Source organism: Bombina bombina, chromosome 2 (assembly GCF_027579735.1).
Source record: "Bombina bombina isolate aBomBom1 chromosome 2, aBomBom1.pri, whole genome shotgun sequence".
NCBI lineage: Eukaryota > Metazoa > Chordata > Amphibia > Anura > Bombinatoridae > Bombina > Bombina bombina.
Window position 1 is genome coordinate 320028493 of NC_069500.1, and position 22094 is coordinate 320050586.

The window sequence follows — 22094 nt, forward strand, 5'->3', positions numbered from 1 at the left end:
TATTTATTTATTGACACAGTGAGTCCACGGCCCGCCCTGTATTCAGACAGTTTCTTTTTATATAAACCTCAGGCACCTCTGCACCTTGTGTTACTTCCTTTCTCTCCTTTGCCTTTGGTCGAATGACTGGGGAATCGTGGGTAGGGGAGTGATATTTAACAGCTTTGCTGTGGTGCTCTTTCAACTTGACTGCTTGGATATTGAAGGCATATGTGTGTGCCTGTAGGGCTTTTTAATATCATCATCAAAAGGAGGGTACTAAAAAGAGAGGAAATCCATTTCCCAAATATGGGGTCACATCTTTCCTAATTTTCAATGACTAGACAGTTTCTCATTGTGTGTGAAATTAAAATGGCTGTATAGATAGAGTATGAAAACTTTTGCCAGTATCAGAGGACAATATAGCGTTGTCCTCTGCACACAATTCTAAATCAAAATCTTCTACTAACCATATATTTTCTCTTCACCCAGTTTAAATTTCTTAGAGGACGTTTTTTCACACTACTACCTAACATTCACTCAATTTCAAAGTAATTATACCATCTCATAGAATAACTAACAAATCACCAGTCAGTTATTAAACCTTCAGCAGAAGATCAGGCTCAGTGTAAAGTATTGTATGATTGCTATTTTTTTTCTTACACTAGAAGCTTGTAGGCATTATCAGTTTGCTAAATTTTACCTTGGGCGATTTTAAATGTACATTTTCTCCAGACAGAAAATATCTGAGAATCCTACTGTCTAGTGAAAAATTTAAATTACCCAGACAAAGCTGATAGCCTTAAGCTCAGGACCACATACGTATATAGGGATGCTAGGATTCTCGTATATATCATCTTGTATTGGACTGGTCTTTTTTCTTTTCAAAATGGTTATAACAATAATGTGTGTGTTGTGTTTTTTTTTTCGTTGTTTTTTTTAAAAAATATTTTCTTTCATGTAATTGGCAAGAGTCCATGAGCTAGTGACGTATGGGATATACAATCCTACCAGGAGGGGCAAAGTTTCCCAAACCTCAAAATGCCTATAAATACACCCCTCACCACACCCACAATTCAGTTTTACAAACTTTGCCTCCTATGGAGGTGGTGAAGTAAGTTTGTGCTAAGATTTCTACGTTGATATGCATTTCTCAGCATTTTGAAGCCCGATTCCTCTGAGTACAGTGAATGTCAGAGGGATGTGAAGGAAGTATCACCTATTGAATGCAATGGTTTTCCTTGCGGGAGATCTATTTCGTAGGTTCTCTGTTATCGGTCGTAGAGATTCATCTCCTACCTCCCTTATTCAGATCGATGATATACTCTGATATTCCATTACCTCTACTGATAACTGTTTCAGTACTGGTTTGGCTATCTGCTATATGTTGATGGGTGTCTTTCGGTAAGTAGGTTTTCATTACTTAAGACACCTCAGCTATGGTTTGGCACTTTATGCATTAATATAAAGTTCTAAATATATGTATTGTACTTATATTTGCCATGAGTCAGATTTATGTATATTTCTTTTTGCAGACTATCAGATCCATATTTGGGAAAAAACATATTTAGGAAAATATTTTTCTTACCTGGGGTATAGTCTTTTTTTTTTCAATTGACTGCTTTTTCATTCAATTTCGCGGGCAAAATTAGGCTCGCGGGGGCGTAAAATGCCAAAGTATATTGCGTCATTCTTGGCGCGAGAATTTTTTTTGCGCGAAGGTACGTCCAATGACGCAAATTCGTCATTTCCGGGCGTCTTAGTTGACACCGAGTTCCTTGCTCAAGGTTGCGTCTACAATGATGCGAGTGTGTCATTTCAGGATGTTGTTAGCGCCAAAGAAAATTCAGTTTGCGTTGTGCGTCATACTTGGTGCCAAATAATTTCATTATTTAAAACCCCATTCCTGTATGCCTCTTGCATTTTTTTTTTCCATTCCTGAAACTGTCATATAAGGAAATTGATAATTTTGCTTTATATGATGTTTTTTCTCTTACTTTTGCAAGATGTCTCAATCTGATCCTGTTTCAGAAACCACTGTTGGAACCCTGCTGTGGGATAACAGTTCTACCAAAGCTAAGTGCATCTGTTGTAAATTTGTGGAGATTATATCTCCAGCTGTGGTATGTAATAGTTGTCATGATAAGCTTTTACATGCAGATAATGTGTCCATCAGTAATAGTACAATGCCTGTTGTTCCTTCAACATCTAATGTACATGATATACCTATGAATATAAAAGATTTTATTGCTGATGTAATTCAGAAGGCTTTGTCTGCCATCCCGCCTTCTAATAAACGTAAAAGGTCTTTTAAAACTTCTCATAAAGTTGATGAAATTTCAAATGACCGACAACATACTGAATTATCCTCCTCTGATGAGGATCTATCTGATTCAGAAGATCCTTCCTGAGATATTGGCACTGACAAATCTACTTATTGGATATTGAGGAAGCTAGTCCTCTTGATATTAAAACTAGTAAATGTTTAAATTCTGTTTATAAATCTCCTGAGGTTACTCCAGAGGTTTTTTTCAAGTTCCTGATGCTATTTCTGATATGATTTCTAAGGAATGGAATAGGCCTGGTACTTTTATTCCTTCTTCAAGGTTTAAAAAATTGTATCCTTTGCCAGCACTTAGATTGGAGTTTTGGGAAAAGATCCCCAAAGTTGATGGGGCTATTTCTACTCTTGCTAAACGTACTACTATTCCTATGTAATTTAGTACTTCTTTTAAAGACCCTTTAGATAGGAAACTTGAATCTTATATAAGGAAAGCTTATTTATATTCTGGCCATCTTCTCAGGCCTGTCATTTCTATGGCTGATGTTGCAGCTGCATCAACTTTTTGGTTGGAAAGTTTAGCGCAACAGGAAATGGATCCTGATTTGTCTAGCATTGTTCGCTTGCTTCAACATGCTAATCATTTTATCTGTGATGCCATTTTTGATATCATCAAAATTGATATTAAATCTGTCTTTAGCTATTTTAGCTAAAAGAGCTTTGTGGCTCAAATATTGGAATTATGACATGGTATCTAAGTCTAGATTACTATCTTTCTTTCCAAGGTGATAAGTTATTTGGTATATTAAATCTAAAGCTTCTAACCGTTTTCGTTTTTTAACAAAATAAGGAACAGAAAACTAATCCTTACCCCAAAGAATGTGGTTCAAATTGGAAACCTTCAAACCTTCAAGTTGGAGTAAATCCAGACCGTTTAAGAAACCAAAGCCAGCCCCTAAGTCTGCATGAAGGTGCGGCCCTCATTCCAACTCAGCTGGTAGGGGGCAGATTAAAGGGACATTATACACTCATTTTTTCTTTGCATAAATGTTTTGTAGATGATCTATTTATATAGCCCATAAAGTTGTTTTTTAATTTTTTTTATATAGTTTTGCTTATTTTTAAATAACATTGCTCTGATTTTCAGACTCCTAACCAAGACCCAAAGTTTTATGAGAATACCGTCAGCTACCTTCTCCAGCTTGCTCCTGCTTGTGTAAAGGGACTTTTCATATGCAAAAGAAGGGGGATGGGGGGAGTGTCTTATTTCCCACTTGCAGTGGGCTTTCCAGCTACCTTTTTAGCAGAGCTAAACTTAAAGCTTCTAAGTAAGTTTTTAAACAGTTTTATACTGGATTTCTAGATCAGTATCTGTGCATTTTATTCTTTATAGTAGTGTCTATTACATGCAGTTATATGAAAATGAGTGTATACTGTCCCTTTAAGATTCTTCCAAAACATTTGGGCAGATTCTGTCCAAAATCAATGGATTCAGAGTATTGTCTCTCAAGGGTACCAAATAGGATTCATAGTAAGACCTCCTGTGAGAAGATTTTTTCTCTCACGCATCCCAGCAAATCCAGTAAAGGCTCAGGCTTTTCTGAAGTGTGTTTCAGACCTGGAGCTTTCAGGGGTAATCATACCAGTTCCGTTTCAGGAACAGGGTCTGGGGTTTTATTCAAATCTATTCATTGTCCCAAAGAGAGAAAATTGTTTCAGGCCAGTTCTGGATCTGAAAATTTTTAATCTTTATGTAAGAGTGCCAACTTTCAAAATTGTGACTATAAGGACTATTCTGCCTTTTGTTCAGCAAGGGCATTATATGTCCGCAATAGACTTACAGGATACATATCTTCATATTCTGATTCATCCAGACCACTGTCAGTTTCTGAGATTCTCTTATCTAGACAAGAATTACCAATTTGTCGCTCTTCCGTTTGGCCTAGCGACTGCTCCAAGAATCTTTTCAAAGGTTCTCGGTGCCATACTCTCTGTAATCGGAGAACGGGGTATTGCGGTGTTTCCTTATTTGGATGATATCTTGGTATTAGTTCAGTCTTTACATTCTGCAGAATCTCACACAAATCAACTAGTGTTGTTTCTTCAAAGACATGGTTGGAGGATCAATTTACTGAAAAGTTCTTTGATTCCTCAGACAAGGGTCACCTTTTTAGGTTTCCAGATAGATTCAGTGTCCATGACTCTATAACAGACAAGAGACAATTAAAATTGGATTCAGCTTGTCGGAACCTTCAGTCTCTGTCATTCCCTTCAGTAGCTATGTGCATGGAAGTTTTAGGTCTCATGACTGCAGCATCGGACGCAATACAATTTGCTCATTTTCATATGAGACCTCTCCAGCTTTGTATGCTGAACCAATGGTGCAGGGATTATACAAAGATATCACAATTAATATCCTTAAATCCCAATGTTCGACTCTCTCTGACTTGGTGTTTAGATCACCATCGTATAGTTCAAGGGGCCTCTTTTGTTCATCCAACCTGGACTGTGATCACAACAGATGCAAGTCTTTCAGGTTGGGGAGCTGTCTGGGGATCTCTGACAGCACAAGGGGTTTGGAAATCTCAAGAGTCGAGGTTACCAATAAATATTTTAGAACTCCGTGCTATTTTCAGGGCTCTTTATGTTTGGCCTCTGTTGAAGAGAGAACCGTTCATTTGTTTTCAGACGGACAATATCACAACTGTGGCATATGTCAATTATCAGGGTGGGACTCACAGTCCCCAAGCTATGAAAGAAGTGTCTCGTATACTTGCTTGGGCGGAATCCAGCTCTTGTCTAATTTCTGCAGTTCATATCCCAGGTATAGACAATTGGGAAGCGGATTATCTCAGGCGTCATTCTTTACATCCGGGGGAGTGGTCGCTCCATCCAGATGTGTTTTCTCAGATTGTTCAGATGTGGGGTCTTACAGAATTAGATCTGATGGCTTCCCATCTAAAACAGAAATTACCCAGGTACCTGTCCAGGTCCAGGGATCCTCAGGCGGAAGCGGTGGATGCATTAAAAGTTCCTTGGTGTTACCAACCTGCTTATATTTTCCCGCCTCTAGCTCTTTTTCCAAGAGTGATCTCCAAAATCATCATGGAACAATCGTTTGTGTTGCTGGTAGCTCCAGCATGGCCTCACAGGTTTTGGTTTGCGGATCTTGTTCGGATGTCCAGTTGCCAACCTTGGCCACTTCCTTTAAGACCTTCTGTCTGAAGGTCCGTTTTTCCATCAGAATCTCAAATCATTAAATTTGAAGGTATGGAAATTGAACACTTATTGCTTAGTCCTAGAGGTTTCTCTGACTCGGTGATTAATACTATGTTACAGGCTTGTAAATCTGTTTCTAGGAAGATTTATTATCGAGTTTGGAAGACTTATATTTCATGGTGTTCTTCTCATAAATTCTCCTGGCATTCTTTTAGAATTCCTAAAATTTTACAGTTTCTTCAGGATGGTTTGGATAAAGGTTTGTCTGCAAGTTCCTTGAAAGGACAAATTTCTGCTCTTTCTGTTTTATTTCGCAGAAAGATTGCTAAGCTTCCTGATATTCACTGTTTTGTACAGGCTTTGGTCTGTATCAAGCCTGTCATTAAATCAATCTCTCCTCCTTGGAGTCTTAATTTGGTTTTGAAGGCTTTACAGGCTCCTCCTTTTGAGCCTATGCATTCTTTGGATATTAAACTACTTTCTTGGAAAGTGTTGTTCCTTTTGGACATCTCTTCTGCTATAAGAGTTTATGTATTATCTGCTCTTTCTTGTGAAGCTCCTTTTCTGATTTTCCATCAGGATAAGGCAGTTTTGCTGACGTCATTTAAATTTCTACCTAGGGTTGTGAATTCTAACAACATTAATTGTAAATTAATGAGAAATTGTTGTCCCTTCTTTGTGTCCTATTCCTAAGAATTCTTTGGAGAGATCCTTACATTCTTTGGATGTGGTAAGAGCTTTGAAATATTATGTTGCAGCTACCAAAGATTTCAGGAAGACTTCTAGTCTATTTGTTCTCTTTTCTGGTTCTAGGAAAGGTCAGAAAGCTTCTGCCATTTCCTTGGCATCTTGGTTAAAGCTTTTTATTTAATCAGGCTTATTTGGAGTCAGGTCAGGCCCCGCCTCAGAGAATTACAGCTCATTCTACTAGATCAGTCTCCACTTCGTGGGCTTTTAAGAATGAAGCTTCAGTTGATCAGATTTGCAAAGCAGCAACTTGGTCTTCTTTGCATACATTTACTAAATTCTACCGTTTTGATGTATTTGCTTCCTCAGAAGCAGTTTTTGGTAGAAAAGTTTTTCAGGCAGCTGTTTCAGTTTGATTCCTCTGCTTATGTTTGAGTTTTTTCTTTTCATTATGAGAATAAACATATATTTTGGGTTGTGGATTTATTTTTTTCAGTGGAAAATGGCTGTTGTTATTTTATCCCTCCCTCTCTAGTGACTCTTCTGTGGAGTTCCACATCTTGGGTATTACTATCCCATACGTCACTAGCTCATGGACTCTTGCCAATTACATGAAAGAAAACATACACCTAGATTTAGAGTTTTGCGGCCAAAGGGGTGCGTTAGCTACGCGTCTTTTTTTTTCTTCTAGCGCTGCTTCTAAACAACGCTGGTATTGACAGTTCTCTGAGGGGCTGCGTTAGGCTCCAAAAAGGGAGCGTTGAGCCGAATTTACCGCCACTTCAACCCTCAATACCAGTGTTGCTTACGGTAGCGGCTAGCTGGAAAAACGTGCTTGTGCACAATTCCCCCATAGGAAACAATGGGGCAGTTTGGGTTTGAAAAAACCTAACACCTGCAAAAAAGCAGCGTTCAGCTCCTAACGCAGCCCCATTGTTTCCTATGGGGAAACACTTCCTAAGTCTGCACCTAACACCCTAACATGAACCCCGAGTCTAAACACCCCTAACCTTACACTTATTAACCCCTAATCTGCCGCCCCCGCTATCACTGACACCTGCATTACTCAACCCCTAATCTGCCGCTCCGTACACCGCCGCAACCTACATTATCCCTATGTACCCCTAATCTGCTGTCCCTAACCCCTATATTATATTTGTTAACCCCTAATCTGCCCCCCCAACGTCGCTGCTACCTTACCTACACTTATTAACCCCTAATCTGCCGACCGGACCTTGCCGCTACTCTAATAAATGTATTAACCCCTAAACCGCCGCACTCCCACCTCACAAACACTATAATACATATTATTAACCCCTAATCTGCCCTCCCTAACATCGCCGCCACCTAACTTTAAGTATTAACCCCTAATCTGCCGACCGGACCTCGCCGCTACTATAATAAATGTATTAACCCCTAAAGCTAAGTCTAACCCTAACACCCCCCCCTAAGTTAAATATAATTTTAATCTAACAAAATAAATTAAATCTTATTAACTAAAGTATTCCTATTTAAAACTAAATACTTACCTGTAAAATAAACCCTAATATAGCTACAATATAACGAATAATTATATTGTAGCTATTTTAGGATTTATATTTATTTTACAGGCAACTTTGTATTTATTTTAACTTGGTATAATAGCTATTAAATAGTTATTTACTATTTAATAGCTACCTAGTTAAAATAATTACAAAATTACCTGTAAAATAAATCCTAACCTAAGTTACAATTAAACCTAACACTACACTATAATTAAATAAATTAAACAAATTACCTACAATTAAATAAACTAAGCTAAATTACAAAAAAACAAACACTAAATTACAAAAAATAAAAAGATTACAAGAATTTTAAGCTAATTACACCTACTCTAAGCCCCCTAATAAAATAACAAAGCCCCCCAAAATAAAAAAAAATTCCCTACCCTAATCTAAATTACAAAAGTTAACAGCTCTATTACCAGCTCTTAAAAGGGCTTTTTGCGGGGCATGCCCCAAAGTAATCAGCTCTTTTGCCTGTAAAAAAAACAACAACACAATACCACCCCCCAACATTAAAACCCACATACCCCTACTCTAACCCAAACCCCCCTTAAATAAACCTAACACTACCCCCCTGAAGATCTCCCTACCTTGAGTCGTCTTCACCCAACCGGGCCGAAGTCTTCATCCGATGGGGCAGAAGAGAACATCCAGACCAGCAGAAGTCTTCATCCTATCCAGGCAGAAGAGGACATCCGGACCGGCAGACATCTTCATCCAAGCGGCATCTTCTATCTTCACCCATCCGACGAGGAGCGGTTCCATTTTCAAGACCTCCGGCGCGGAACATCCTCCTTCCCCGATGTCTACCCGACGAATGAAGGTTCCTTTAAGTGACGTCATCCAAGATGGCGTCCCTCGAATTCCGATTGGCTGATAGGATTGTATCAGCCAATCGGAATTAAGGTAGGAAAAATCTGATTGAATCAGCCAATCAGATTCAAGTTCAATCGGATTGGCTGATCCAATCAGCCTATCAGATTGAGCTTGCATTCTATTGGCTGATCGGAACAGCCAATAGAATGCAAGCTCAATCTGATTGGATGATTGGATCAGCCAATCCGATTGAATCAGCCAATCAGATTCAAGTTCAATCAGCCAATCAGATTTTTCCTACCTTAATTCCGATTGGCTGATACAATCCTATCAGCCAATCGGAATTCGAGGGACTCCATCTTGGATGACGTCCCTTAAAGGAACCTTCATTCGGCGAGTAGGCATCGGGGAAGAAGGATGGATCCGCGTCGGCTGGAAGAAGATGGCTCCGCTCCGGATGGATGAAGATAGAAGATGCCGCTTGGATGAAGATGTCTGCCGGTCCGGATGTCCTCTTCTGCCCGGATAGGATGAAGACTTCTGTGGCTCCGGATGTCCTCTTTTGGTCCATCGGTTCCCGGCTGGGTGAACACGACTCAAGGTAGGGAGATCTTCAGGGGGATAGTGTTAGGTTTATTTAAGGGGGGTTTGGGTTAGAGTAGGGGTATGTTGGTGGTGGTTTGTAATGTTGGGGGTGGTATTGTGTTTTTTTTTTACAGGCGAAAGAGCTGATTACTTTGGGGCATGCCCCGCAAAAAGCCCTTTTAAGTGCTGGTAAAAGAGCTGGTTACTTTTTAATTTAGAATAGGGTAGGGACCTTTATTATTTTGGGGGGCTTTTTTATTTTATTAGGGGGCTTAGAGTAGGTGTAATTAGCCTAATATTCTTGTAATCTTTTTTTTATTTTTTGTAATTTAGTGTTTGTTTGTTTGTTTTTGTAATTTAGTTTAGTTTATTTAATTGTATTTAATTGTAGGTACTTGTAGTTAGTTCATTTATTTAATTTATTAATTGATAGTGTAGTGTTAGGTTTAATTGTAACTTAGGTTAGGATTTATTTTACAGGTAATTTGGTAATTATTTTAACTAGGTAGCTATTAAATAGTTAATAACTATTTAATGGCTATTGTACCTAATTAAAATAAATACAAAGTTGCCTGTAAAATAAAAATAAACCCTAAAATAGCTACAATATAATTATTCGTTATATTGTAGCTATATTAGGGTTTATTTTACAGGTAAGTGTTTAGCTTTAAATAGGAATACTTTAGTTAATAATATTTAATTTATTTTGTTAGATTAAAATTATATTTAATTTAGGGGGGGTTAGGGTTAGACTTAGCTTTATGGGTTAATACATTTATTATAGTAGCGGCGAGGTCCGGTCGGCAGATTAGGGGTTAATAAGTGTAGGCAGGTAGAGGCAACGTTGGGGGGGCAGATTAGGGGTTAATAAATATTATGTAGGTGTCGGCGATGTTAGGGGCAGCAGATTGGGTTCATAGGGATAATGTAGGTGGCGGCGGTGTGCGGTCAGCAGATTAGGGGTTAAAAATATTTATTATAGTGGCAGCGATGTGGGGGGACCTCGGTTTAGGGGTACATAGGTAGTTTATGGGTGTTAGTGTACTTTAGAGCACAGTAGTTAAGAGCTTTTATAAATTGGTGTTAGCCCAGAAAGCTCTTAACTACTGACTTTTTTCTGCGGCTGGAGTCTTGTCGGTAGAGGGTCTACTGCTCACATCAGCCAAGACTCTAAATACCGGCGTTAGGAAGATCCCATTGAAAAGATAGGATACGCAATTGACGTAAGGGGATCTGCGGTATGGAAAAGTCGCGGCTTGAAAGTGAGCGTTAGACCCTTACCTACACGACTCTAAATACCAGCGGGCGGCCAAAAGCAGCGTTAGGACCCCTTAACGCTGCTTTTGACGGCTACCACAGAGCTCTAAATCTAGGCGATTATTTATGTAAGAACTTACCTGATAAATTAATTTCTTTCATATTGGCAAGAGTCCTTGAGACCCACCCTTTTTATGGTGGTTATGATTTTTTTGTATAAAGCACAATTATTTCCAAATTCCTTTGTTGATAATTTTTATTCCTTTCTTTTTAACCCCACTACTTGGCTATTCGTTAAACTGAATTGTGGGTGTGGTGAGGGGTGTATTTATAGGAATTTTGAGGTTTGGGAAACTTTGCCCCTCCTGGTAGGATTGTATATGCCATACGTCACTAGCTCATGGACTCTTGCTAATATGAAAGAAATGAATTTATCAGGTAAGTTCTTACATAATTTGTTTTTTTTTTATATTTTTTCTTCAGAAACGATTAGTATATCAGTGTGTACAGACCATTCCTTTTAAACCACAAAATACAAATTTATTTTGCCTAGGATACTCATCACTCTATCAGAAATTCCTAAGAAGGTATGACTAGTTCCATTTAAAAAATGCTTAGTCATTTTATTATCAATAATGTAGAATGTTTACACAAATCTTTGATCATAACTTTATACATACATGTGCAAACACCAGTTGGCTGCTAGCTCCCAGTAGTGTATTGCTGCTATTGAGCCTAACTATGTAGAGAATGTAGCAGATTAGATAATAGAAGTAAATTGGAAAGTTGCTTAAAATGCCATGTTTCTCCAACATAGGTGTGTCCGGTCCACGGCGTCATCCTTACTTGTGGGATATTCTCTTCCCCAACAGGAAATGGCAAAGAGCCCAGCAAAGCTGGTCACATGATCCCTCCTAGGCTCCGCCTACCCCAGTCATTCTCTTTGCCGTTGTACAGGCAACATCTCCACGGAGATGGCTTAGAGTTTTTTAGTGTTTAACTGTAGTTTTTATTATTCAATCAAGAGTTTGTTATTTTGAAATAGTGCTGGTATGTACTATTTACTCAGAAACAGAAAAGAGATGAAGATTTCTGTTTGTATGAGGAAAATGATTTTAGCAACCGTCACTAAAATCCATGGCTGTTCCACACAGGACTGTTGAGAGCAATTAACTTCAGTTGGGGGAACAGTGAGCAGTCTCTTGCTGCTTGAGGTATGACACATTCTAACAAGACGATGTAATGCTGGAAGCTGTCATTTTCCCTATGGGATCCGGTAAGCCATGTTTATTACGATCGTAAATAAGGGCTTCAAAAAGGGCTTATTAAGACTGTAGACTTTTTCTGGGCTAAATCGATTGATTATTAACACATATTTAGCCTTGAGGAATCATTTTATCTGGGTATTTTGATATAATAATATCGGCAGGCACTGTTTTAGACTCCTTATTCTTTAGGGGCTTTCCCAAAGCATAGGCAGAGCCTCATTTTCGCGCCGGTGTTGCGCACTTGTTTTTGAGAGGCATGGCATGCAGTCGCATGTGAGAGGAGCTCTGATACTTAGAAAAGACTTTCTGAAGGCGTCATTTGGTATCGTATTCCCCTTGGGGCTTGGTTGGGTCTCAGCAAAGCAGATACCAGGGACTGTAAAGGGGTTAAAATTCAAAACGGCTCCGGTTCCGTTATTTTAAGGGATTTTCTGAGTCGTCAGACATTGCATCCGGGGGAGTGGGAACTCCATCCGGAAATCTTTGCCCAAGTCACTCAGCTGTGGGGCATTCCAGACATGGATCTGATGGCCTCTCGTCAGAACTTCAAAGTTCCTTGCTACGGGTCCAGATCCAGGGATCCCAAGGCGGCTCTAGTGGATGCACTAGTAGCACCTTGGACCTTCAAACTAGCTTATGTGTTCCCGCCGTTTCCTCTCATCCCCAGGCTGGTAGCCAGGATCAATCAGGAGAGGGCGTCGGTGATCTTGATAGCTCCTGCGTGGCCACGCAGGACTTGGTATGCAGATCTGGTGAATATGTCATCGGCTCCACCTTGGAAGCTACCTTTGAGACGAGACCTTCTTGTTCAGGGTCCGTTCGAACATCCGAATCTGGTTTCACTCCAGCTGACTGCTTGGAGATTGAACGCTTGATCTTATCGAAGCGAGGGTTCTCAGATCCTGTTATCGATACTCTTGTTCAGGCCAGAAAGCCTGTAACTAGAAAGATTTACCACAAAATTTGGAAAAAATATATCTGTTGGTGTGAATCTAAAGGATTCCCTTGGGACAAGGTTAAGATTCCTAGGATTCTATCCTTCCTTCAAGAAGGATTGGAAAAAGGTTTATCTGCAAGTTCCCTGAAGGGACAGATTTCTGCCTTGTCTGTGTCACTTCACAAAAAGCTGGCCGCTGTGCCAGATGTTCAAGCTTTTGTTCAGGCTCTGGTTAGAATTAAGCCTGTTTACAAACCTTTGACTCCTCCTTGGAGTCTCAATTTAGTTCTTTCAGTTCTTCAGGGGGTTCCGTTTGAACCCTTGCATTCCGTTGATATTAAGTTATTATCTTGGAAAGTTTTGTTTTTAGTTGCAATTTCTTCTGCTAGAAGAGTTTCAGAATTATCTGCTCTGCAGTGTTCTCCTCCTTATCTGGTGTTCCATGCAGATAAGGTGGTTTTCTTCCAAAAGTTGTTTCTAACAAAAACATTAACCAGGAGATTATCGTACCTTCTCTGTGTCCGAAACCAATTTCGAAGAAGGAACGTTTGTTGCACAATTTGGATGTTGTTCGCGCTCTAAAATTCTATTTAGATGCTACAAAGGATTTTAGACAAACATCTTCCTTGTTTGTTGTTTATTCCGGTAAAAGGAGAGGTCAAAAAGCAACTTCTACCTCTCTCTCTTTTTGGATTAAAAGCATCATCAGATTGGCTTACGAGACTGCCGGACGGCAGCCTCCCGAAAGAATCACAGCTCATTCCACTAGGGCTGTGGCTTCCACATGGGCCTTCAAGAACGAGGCTTCTGTTGATCAGATATGTAGGGCAGCGACTTGGTCTTCACTGCACACTTTTACCAAATTTTACAAGTTTGATACTTTTGCTTCTTCTGAGGCTATTTTTGGGAGAAAGGTTTTGCAAGCCGTGGTGCCTTCCATTTAGGTGACCTGATTTGCTCCCTCCCTTCATCCGTGTCCTAAAGCTTTGGTATTGGTTCCCACAAGTAAGGATGACGCCGTGGACCGGACACACCTATGTTGGAGAAAACAGAATTTATGTTTACCTGATAAATTACTTTCTCCAACGGTGTGTCCGGTCCACGGCCCGCCCTGGTTTTTTTAATCAGGTCTGATAATTTATTTTCTTTAACTACAGTCACCACGGTACCATATGGTTTCTCCTATGCAAATATTCCTCCTTAACGTCGGTCGAATGACTGGGGTAGGCGGAGCCTAGGAGGGATCATGTGACCAGCTTTGCTGGGCTCTTTGCCATTTCCTGTTGGGGAAGAGAATATCCCACAAGTAAGGATGACGCCGTGGACCGGACACACCGTTGGAGAAAGTAATTTATCAGGTAAACATAAATTCTGTTTTTTTTCTGAATATTGAAAGGTTCATCTTTACTTCACTGTCCCATTAAGTTTTACTTTACAACTTCACTTATCTTGAAGGGTCAGAATTATGTCCTTTATGTATGTAAAAATATTACTTAAAACTATATATACAAGTAGAAGTTCTCAACCAGATTTGAACTCCTTGCCCTATGTGCTTAGAGGAATATAGCTCACACGAGGTCCAAAGAAGGCTGAAACAATCGTCTGGGGTTGTCAAGTTCCTTGTCCAGAGAAGGATTGCATTGTATTTCGGGGCTGGACTGACCCTGGGGATCAGACTGATATACGTCAGGAAAGTTCTTCTCTGGGAAAAGCACAATTGGGCTAAAAGAGGCTGCTCCCAGGAGGTAATAGAACAAGCTACTGAACTGTTGTTTGTTCCTGGTAGAGGGCTTCTTTTTCTATATGCATTTGAAATATTACCCTGGGGAAAACTCAGTAAGGGTGGTGGGGGAAACCAGACGTGGACTCCTTGCCCAATGTGCTTAGAGGAATGTGGCTGCACCTCATTGGCGAGGTCCAAAGAAGGCTAAAACAATTGTCTGGGGTTGTCATGTTCCCTGTTCAGAGGAAGATTGCCTGGTATGTCGGGACTGGACTAACCTTGTTAGGCGGGATCAGACTGATATACTTCAGGAAAGTTCTCTGCTGTAAAAAGCACAATTGGGCTAAAAGAAGCTGCACCCAGGTGTTAATTCACCATAGAATATGCTACTGAGGCCGATGTTCGTTCCTTGAAAAACGTTTCTCTTTGTGTATGTATATATGTGCGTGTATGCGTGTGCGTGTTGTCATTTTCCTAGTCAAAACTAGGTTTTAAAAATCAATAGTAGTCCAGAATTATACTCTTTAAAACCCTACTTGTGTATGTTTAGCTGGTCACTTTTGATTTTATCATTAGACTTGATGTAAATGGAAAAAATAAAATAGCATGCATGATAGTACACTGAACTGTCTAAAAAGGTGTTGTTTGCATACAAAAGTAGAAAGGATTATTGATATATTATTGCAATTTATTTTCTTTTATTTTTCATTAGGTGCTCAGAATCCTGTCAGACATAATGACCTAATGGTGGCAAGTGAAATTACATTTTCTAAAAGCAGAACTATGGCCCTCTCTGGAGTGGCGAAGATAACAGATGGCCTATATCTCAGTAATGCATTTGCAGCCAATAACAAAGCTGTTCTTACTGCATATGGTATCACTTGTGTCATCAATGTCTCACTGGAAAAGTCAAGGAATGTTTCACCAGAAAGAGAGTATCTCCATTTTCCTGTAACAGACACTCCCAGCTCCTTCTTATTTGAATACTTTGATACTGTAGCAGACAAGATCCACAGTGTGGAAGCCAGCGGGGGCCGCACATTGGTCCACTGTTCGGCAGGAATTAGTAGATCACCTACACTTTGTCTAGCCTATCTAATGAAGTATAAAAATCAATCCCTGCTTGTTGCACACAACTGGCTCAAGACGTGCAGACCTATTATTCGGCCAAACAATGGCTTTTGGGAACAGCTCATCCGCTATGAAACAAAACTATTTGGTAACAACACCATCAGAATGGTTATTTCGCCTATAGGACCAGTCCCAAATATTTATTTAGAAGAAACAAAGAACATGATTACATTTTGGAACACTAAAATGTAACACAACATCTGTAAGAAAATGTTTCAGGAATGATAAAATCTTGCTTTTCCCTTTAGCATTCTAGAACAATAAACCATGTAGTAAAATGAAAGGTTGCATTGTGAATTAGTTCTAGCATTACAATCTACCTACAGAAGGTTAAAGGGACAGTCAACACCAGAATTTTTGTTGTTTTAAAAGATAGATAATCCCTTGATTACCCATTCCCCAGTTTTGCATAACCAACACAGTTATAATAATACACATTTTACCTCTGTAATTACCTTGTATCTAAGCCTCTGCAGACTGCCCCCTTATTTCAGTTCTTTTGACAGACTTGCATTTTAGTCAATCAGTGCTCACTCCTCGGTAGATTCATGTGCATAAGCTCAATGTAATCTATATGAAACACATGAAATAACACCCTCTAGTGGTGAAAAACTGTCAAAATGTATTTAGATTAGAGGCGGCCTTCAAGGTCTAAGGAATTAGCATATGAACTTCCTTAAAGGTTTAGCTTTCAACTAAGAATACCTAGAGAACAAAGCAAAATTGGAGATAAAAGTAAATTGGAAAGTTTTTGTTTAAAATTAATCTTACCATTGATCCAGGAGGGTCAATATATGACTACTGTGGACTTAAAGGATGCATATCTACACATTCCTATCCACAAAGATCATCACCAGTTCCTCAGGTTTACCTTTCTGGACAAGCATTATCAGTTTGTGGCTCTTCCCTTCGGGTTGGCCATGGCACCACAAATCTTCACAAAGGTGCTAGGGTCCCTTCTGGTGGTTCTAAGGCCACGGGGCATAGCAGTGGCCCCTTATCTAAACAACATTCTAATTCAAGCGTCGACTTTCCAACTAGCCAAGTCCCACACGGACTTAGTGTTGGCTTTTCTAAGATCTCAAGGGTGGAAGGTGAACGTAAAAGAGTTCTCTTTCCCCCCTCACAAGGGTTTCCTTTCTAGGGACTCTGATAGACTTGGTGGAAATGAAAATATTTCTGACGGAGGTCAGGAAGTCAAAGATTTTGTCCACCTGCCGAGCTCTTCATTCCATTCCTCGGCCGTCAGTGGCTCAGTGTATGGAGGTAATCGGTCTAATGGTAGCGCAATGGATATAGTTCCATTTGCTCGCTTGCATCTCAGACCACTGCAACTATGTATGCTCAATCAGTGGAATGGGGATTATGTAGATTTATCTCCTCAGATAAATCTGGATCAAGAGACCAGAGACTCTCTTCTTTGGTGGTTGTCACAGGATCATCAGTCCCAGGGAATGTGTTTCCGCAGGCCAGATTGGGTTATAGTGACGACAGATACCAGCCTTCTGGGCTGGGGTGCAGTCTGGAATTCCCTGAAAGCTCAGGGTTTGTGGACTCGGGAGGAGGCCCTCCTACCGATAAATATTCTGGAATTAAGAGCGATATTCAATGCTCTCCATTGAATATCCAGCTTCCCTCAGGAGTCCCCTGTATGCTATAGGACATCTCTAAAGGGCTTAAAGGCTTTCCAAAGTTGTTTATTGGGGAAGGTAGGACCACAGCTTGCTGTGGCAGTTGGTTGTGACTGTTAAAAAAAAAAAAAAAAAAAAAAAGTCTATTTCCATTTGCAAGTGGATGCAATGCTCTGCTAGCCTATTACATACACTGTAAACATTTCGTTTGATTTACTGCATTTTTTCACTGTTTTTCAAATTCTGACAAAATTTGTTTCTCTTAAAGGCACAGTACCGTTTTTTATATTTGCCTGTTAACTTGATTTAAAGTGTTTTCCAAGCTTGCTAGTCTCATTGCTAGTCTGTATAAACATGTCTGACATAGAAGAAACTCCTTGTTCATTATCTTTAAAAGCCATGGTGGAACCCCCTCTTAGAATGTGTACCAAATGTACTGATTTCATTTTATGCAATAAAGATCATATTCTGTTTTTAAAAAAATTATCACCAGAGGAATCTGACGAGGGGAAAGTTATGCCGACTAACTCTCTCCCCACGTGTCAGACCCTTTGACTCCCGCCCAAGGGACTCACGCTCAAATGGCGCCAAGTACATCTAGGGCGCCCATAGCGTTTACTTTACAAGACATGACACTGTCAGCGGTATTAGCCAGACTACCTGAACTTAGAGGTTAGCGAGATAGCTCTGGGGTGAGACAAAATGCAGAGCATACTGACGCTTTAAGAACCATGTCTGATACTGCCTCACAATATGCAGAAGCTGAGGAAGGAGAGCTTCAGTCAGTGGGTGATGTTAATGACTCAGGAAAGATACCTGATTCTAATATTTCTACATTTAAATTTAAGCTTGAACACATCCGCGTGTTACTTAGGGAGGTTTTAGCTGCTCTGAATGACTGTGATACCATTGCAGTGCCAGAGAAATTTTGTAGACTGGATAAATGCTTTGCAGTGCCGGTGTGTACTGATGTTTTTCCAATACCTAAAAGGTTTACAGAAATTATTAATAAGGAATGGGATAGACCAGGTGTGCCGTTCTCTTCCCCTCCTATTTTTAGAAAAATGTTTTCCAATAGACGCCACCACACGGGACTTATGGCAGACAGTCCCTAAGGTGGAGGGAGCCGTTTCTACTCTAGCAAAGCGTACTACTATCCCTGTCGAGGACAGTTGTGCTTTTTTAGAGCCAATGGATAAAAAAATTAGAAGGTTACCTTAAGAAAATATTTATTCAACAAGGTTTTATCCTACAGCCCATTGCATGCATTGCCCCTGTCACTGCTTCTGCGGCGTACTGGTTTGAGTCTCTGGAAGAGGCTTTACAGGTAGAGACTCCATTGGATGACATACTTGGCAAACTTAGAGCACTTAAGCTAGCCAATTATTTTATTTCTGATGCCATTGTTCATTTGAATAAACTAACTGCTAAGAATTCTGGTTTTGCTATACAGGCGCGCAGAGCGCTATGGCTTAAATCATGGTCAGCTGACGTGACTTTAAAATCTAAGCTACTTAACATTCCCTTCAAGGGGCAGACCCTATTCGGGCCTGGTTTGAAGGAGATTATTGCTGATATCACGGGAGGAAAACGTTGTGCCCTTCCTTAGGACAGGTTCAAATCTAGGGCCAAACAGTCTAATTTTCGTGCCTTTCGAAACTTCAAGGCAGGTGCTGCATCAACTTCCTCTAATAATAAACAAGAGGGAACTTTTGCTCAATCCAAGACGGTCTGGAGACCAAACCAGACCTGGAAAAAAGGTAAGCAGGTCAAAAAGCCTGCTGCTGCCTCTAAGACAGCATGAAGGAACGACCCCCTATCCGGTAACTGATCTAGTAGGGGGCAGACTTTCACTCTTCGCCCAGGCGTGGGCAAGAGATGTTCAGGATCCCTGGGCGTTGGAAATTATATCCCAGGGATATCTTCTGGACTTCAAAGCTTCCCCCCCAAAAGGGAGATTTCACCTTTCACAATTATCTGCAAACCAGATAAAGAGTGAGGCATTCTTACACTGTGTACGAGACCTCCTAGTTATGGGAGTGATCCATCCAGTTCCAAAGGAGGAACAGGAACAGGGTTTTTACTCAAATCTGTTTGTGGTTCCCAAAAAAGAGGGAACCTTCAGACTGATTTTGGATCTAAAGATTTTAAACAAATTCCTCAAAGTTCCGTCGTTCAAGATGGAAACTATTCGTACCATCCTACCACTGATCCAGGAGGGTCAATATATGACTACAGTGGATCTAAAGGATGCTTATCTTCACATACACAAAGATCATCGTCGGTTTCTCAGGTTTGCCTTTCAAGACAGGCATTACCAGTTGTAGCTCTTCCCTTTGGATTAGCTACAGCCCCAAGAATCTTTACAAAGGTTCTAGGGTCGCTTTTGGTGGTCCTAAGGCCGCGGGGCATAGCAGTAGCCCCTTATTTAGACGACATCCTGATACAGGCGTCAAACTTCCAAATTGCCAAGTCTCATACGGACGTAGTACTGGCATTTCTGAGGTTGCATGGGTGGAAAGTGAACGAGGAAAAGTGTTCTATATCCCCACTCACAAGAGTTTCCTTTCTAGGGACTCTGATAGATTCTGTAGAAATGAAAATTTACCTTGACGGAGTCCAGGTTATCAAAGCTTCTAAATTCCTGTTGGGTTCTTCATTCCATTCCGTGCCCTTTGGTGGCTCAGTGTATGGAAGTAATCGGCTTAATGGTAGCGGCAATGGACATAGTGCCGTTTGCACGCTTACATCTCAGACCGCTGCAACTATGCAGGCTCAGTCAGTGGAGCGGGGATTACACAGATTTGGCCCCTCAACTGAATCTGGACCAAGAGACCAGGGATCCTCTTCCCTGGTGGCTATCTCGGGTCCATCTGTCCAAAGGTATGACCTTCGCAGGCCAGATTGGACTATTGTAACAACAAATGCCAGCCTTCTAGGTTGGGGTGCAGTCTGGAACTCCCTGAAGGCTCAGGGATCGTGGACTCAGGAGGAGTCTCTCCTTCCAATAAATATTCTGGAACTAAGAGCGATATTCAAGGCTCTTCAGGTTTGGCCTCAGTTAGCAACTCTGAGGTACATCAGATTTCAGTCGGTCAACATCACGACTGTAGCTTACATCAACCATCGAGGGGGAACAAGAAGTTCCCTAGAGATGTTAGAAGTTTCAAAAATAATTCACTGGGCAGAGATTCACTCTTGCCACCTATCAGCTATCCATATCCCAGGTGTAGAGCACTGGGAGACGGATTTTCTAAGTCGTCAGACTTTTCATCCGGGAGAGTGGGAACTCCATCCGGAGGTATTTGCACAACTGATTCTCCGTTGGGGCAAACCAGAACTGGATCTCATGGCGTCTCGCCAGAACGCCAAGCTTCCGTGTTACGGATCCAGGTCCAGGCATCCCAAGGCGACACTGATAGATACTCTAGCAGCGCCCTGGTCTTTCAACCTGGCTTATGTGTTTCCACCGTTTCCTCTGCTCCCTCGACTGATTGCCAAGATCAAGCAGGAGAGAGCATTGGTGATTCTGATAGCACCTGTGTGGCCACGCAGGACCTGGTATGCAGATCTAGTGGACATGTCATCCTTTCCACCATGGTCTCTGCCTCTGAGACAGGACCTTCTACTTCAGGGTCCTTTCAACCATCCAAATCTAATTTCTCTGTGGCTGACTGCCTGTAGATTGAATGCTTGATTTTATCAAAGCGTGGCTTCTCCGAGTCAGTTATTGATACCTTAATTCAGGCACGAAAGCCTGTCACCAGGAAAATTTACCATAAGGTATGGCGTAGATATCTTTATTGGTGTGAATCCAAGGGTTACTCATGGAGTAAGGTCAGGATTCCTAGGATTTTATCTTTTCTCCAAGAAGGTTTGGAAAAAGGATTGTCAGCTAGTTTCTTAAAGGGACAGATTTTTGCTCTGTCTATTCTTTTGCACTAGCGTCTGGCAGATGTTCCAGACGTTCAGGCATTTTGTCAGGCTTTAGTTTGAATCAAGCCTGTCTTTAAACCTGTTGCTCCACCATGGAGCTTAAACTTGGTTCTTAAAGTTCTTCAAGGAGTTCCGTTTGAACCTCTTCATTCCATAGATATCAAACTTTTATCTTGGAAAGTTCTTTTTTTTTTTTTTTGGTAGTTATTTCCGCGGCTCGTAGAGTCTCTGAGCTATCTGCCTTACCTTATCTGATTTTTCATATGGATAAGGTAGTCCTGCGTACCAAACCTGGGTTCTTACCTTAGGTGGTATCTAACAAGAATATCAATCAAGAGATTGTGGTTCCATCCTTGTGTTACACAATCTGGACGTGGTCTGTGCTTTAAAGTTTTACTTACAAGCTACTAAAGATTTTCGTCAAACATCTGCTTTGTTTGTTGTCTACTCTGGACAGAGGAGAGGTCAAAAGGCTTTGGCAACCTCTTTTTCTTTTTGGCTAAGAAGCTTAATCCTCTTAGCCTATGAGACTGCTGGACAGCAGCCTCCTGAAAGGATTACAGCTCATTCCACTAGAGCTGTGGCTTCCACTTGGGCCTTTAAAAATGAGGCTTCTGTTGAACAGATTTGCAAGGCGGCGACTTGGTCTTCGCTTCATACTTTTTAAAAATTTTACAAATTTGATACTTTTGCTTCTTCGGAGGCTATATTTGGGAGAAAGGTTTTACAGGCAGTGGTTCCTTCCATTTAAGTTCCTGCCTTGTCCCTCCCTTCATCCATGTACTTTAGCTTTGGTATTGATATCCCACAAGTAATGGATGATCCGTGGACTGGATACACCTTACAAGAGAAAACACAATTTATGCTTACCTGATAAATTTATTTCTCTTGTGGTGTATCCAGTCCACGGCCCGCCCTGTCATTTTAAGGCAGGTAATTTTTAAATTTAAACTACAGTAACCACTACACCCTATGGTTCCTCCTTTCTCGGCTTGCTTTCGGTCGAATGACTGGCTATGACAGTTAGGGGAGGAGCTATATTACAGCTCTGCTGTGGGTGTCCTCTTGCAACTTCCTGTTGGGAATGAGCATATCCCACA

At 40.7% G+C, this 22094-nt stretch overlaps 1 protein-coding gene across 5 annotated transcripts in view; it reads left to right on the top strand.

Moving 5' to 3' along the window:
* LOC128647771 (dual specificity protein phosphatase 18) overlaps positions 1 to 15710 on the top strand; it is an 89206-nt gene extending 73496 nt beyond the window's left edge. For all 5 annotated transcript variants that reach the window (XM_053700495.1, XM_053700496.1, XM_053700499.1 and 2 more), the window contains exon 2: positions 15009 to 15710. In XM_053700495.1, the coding sequence (XP_053556470.1) occupies positions 15009 to 15619 (611 nt within the window). In that variant the 3' untranslated portion in view covers positions 15620 to 15710. The remainder of the gene's footprint in view (positions 1 to 15008) is intronic.
* The last annotated feature ends 6384 nt before the right edge of the window (positions 15711 to 22094 follow it).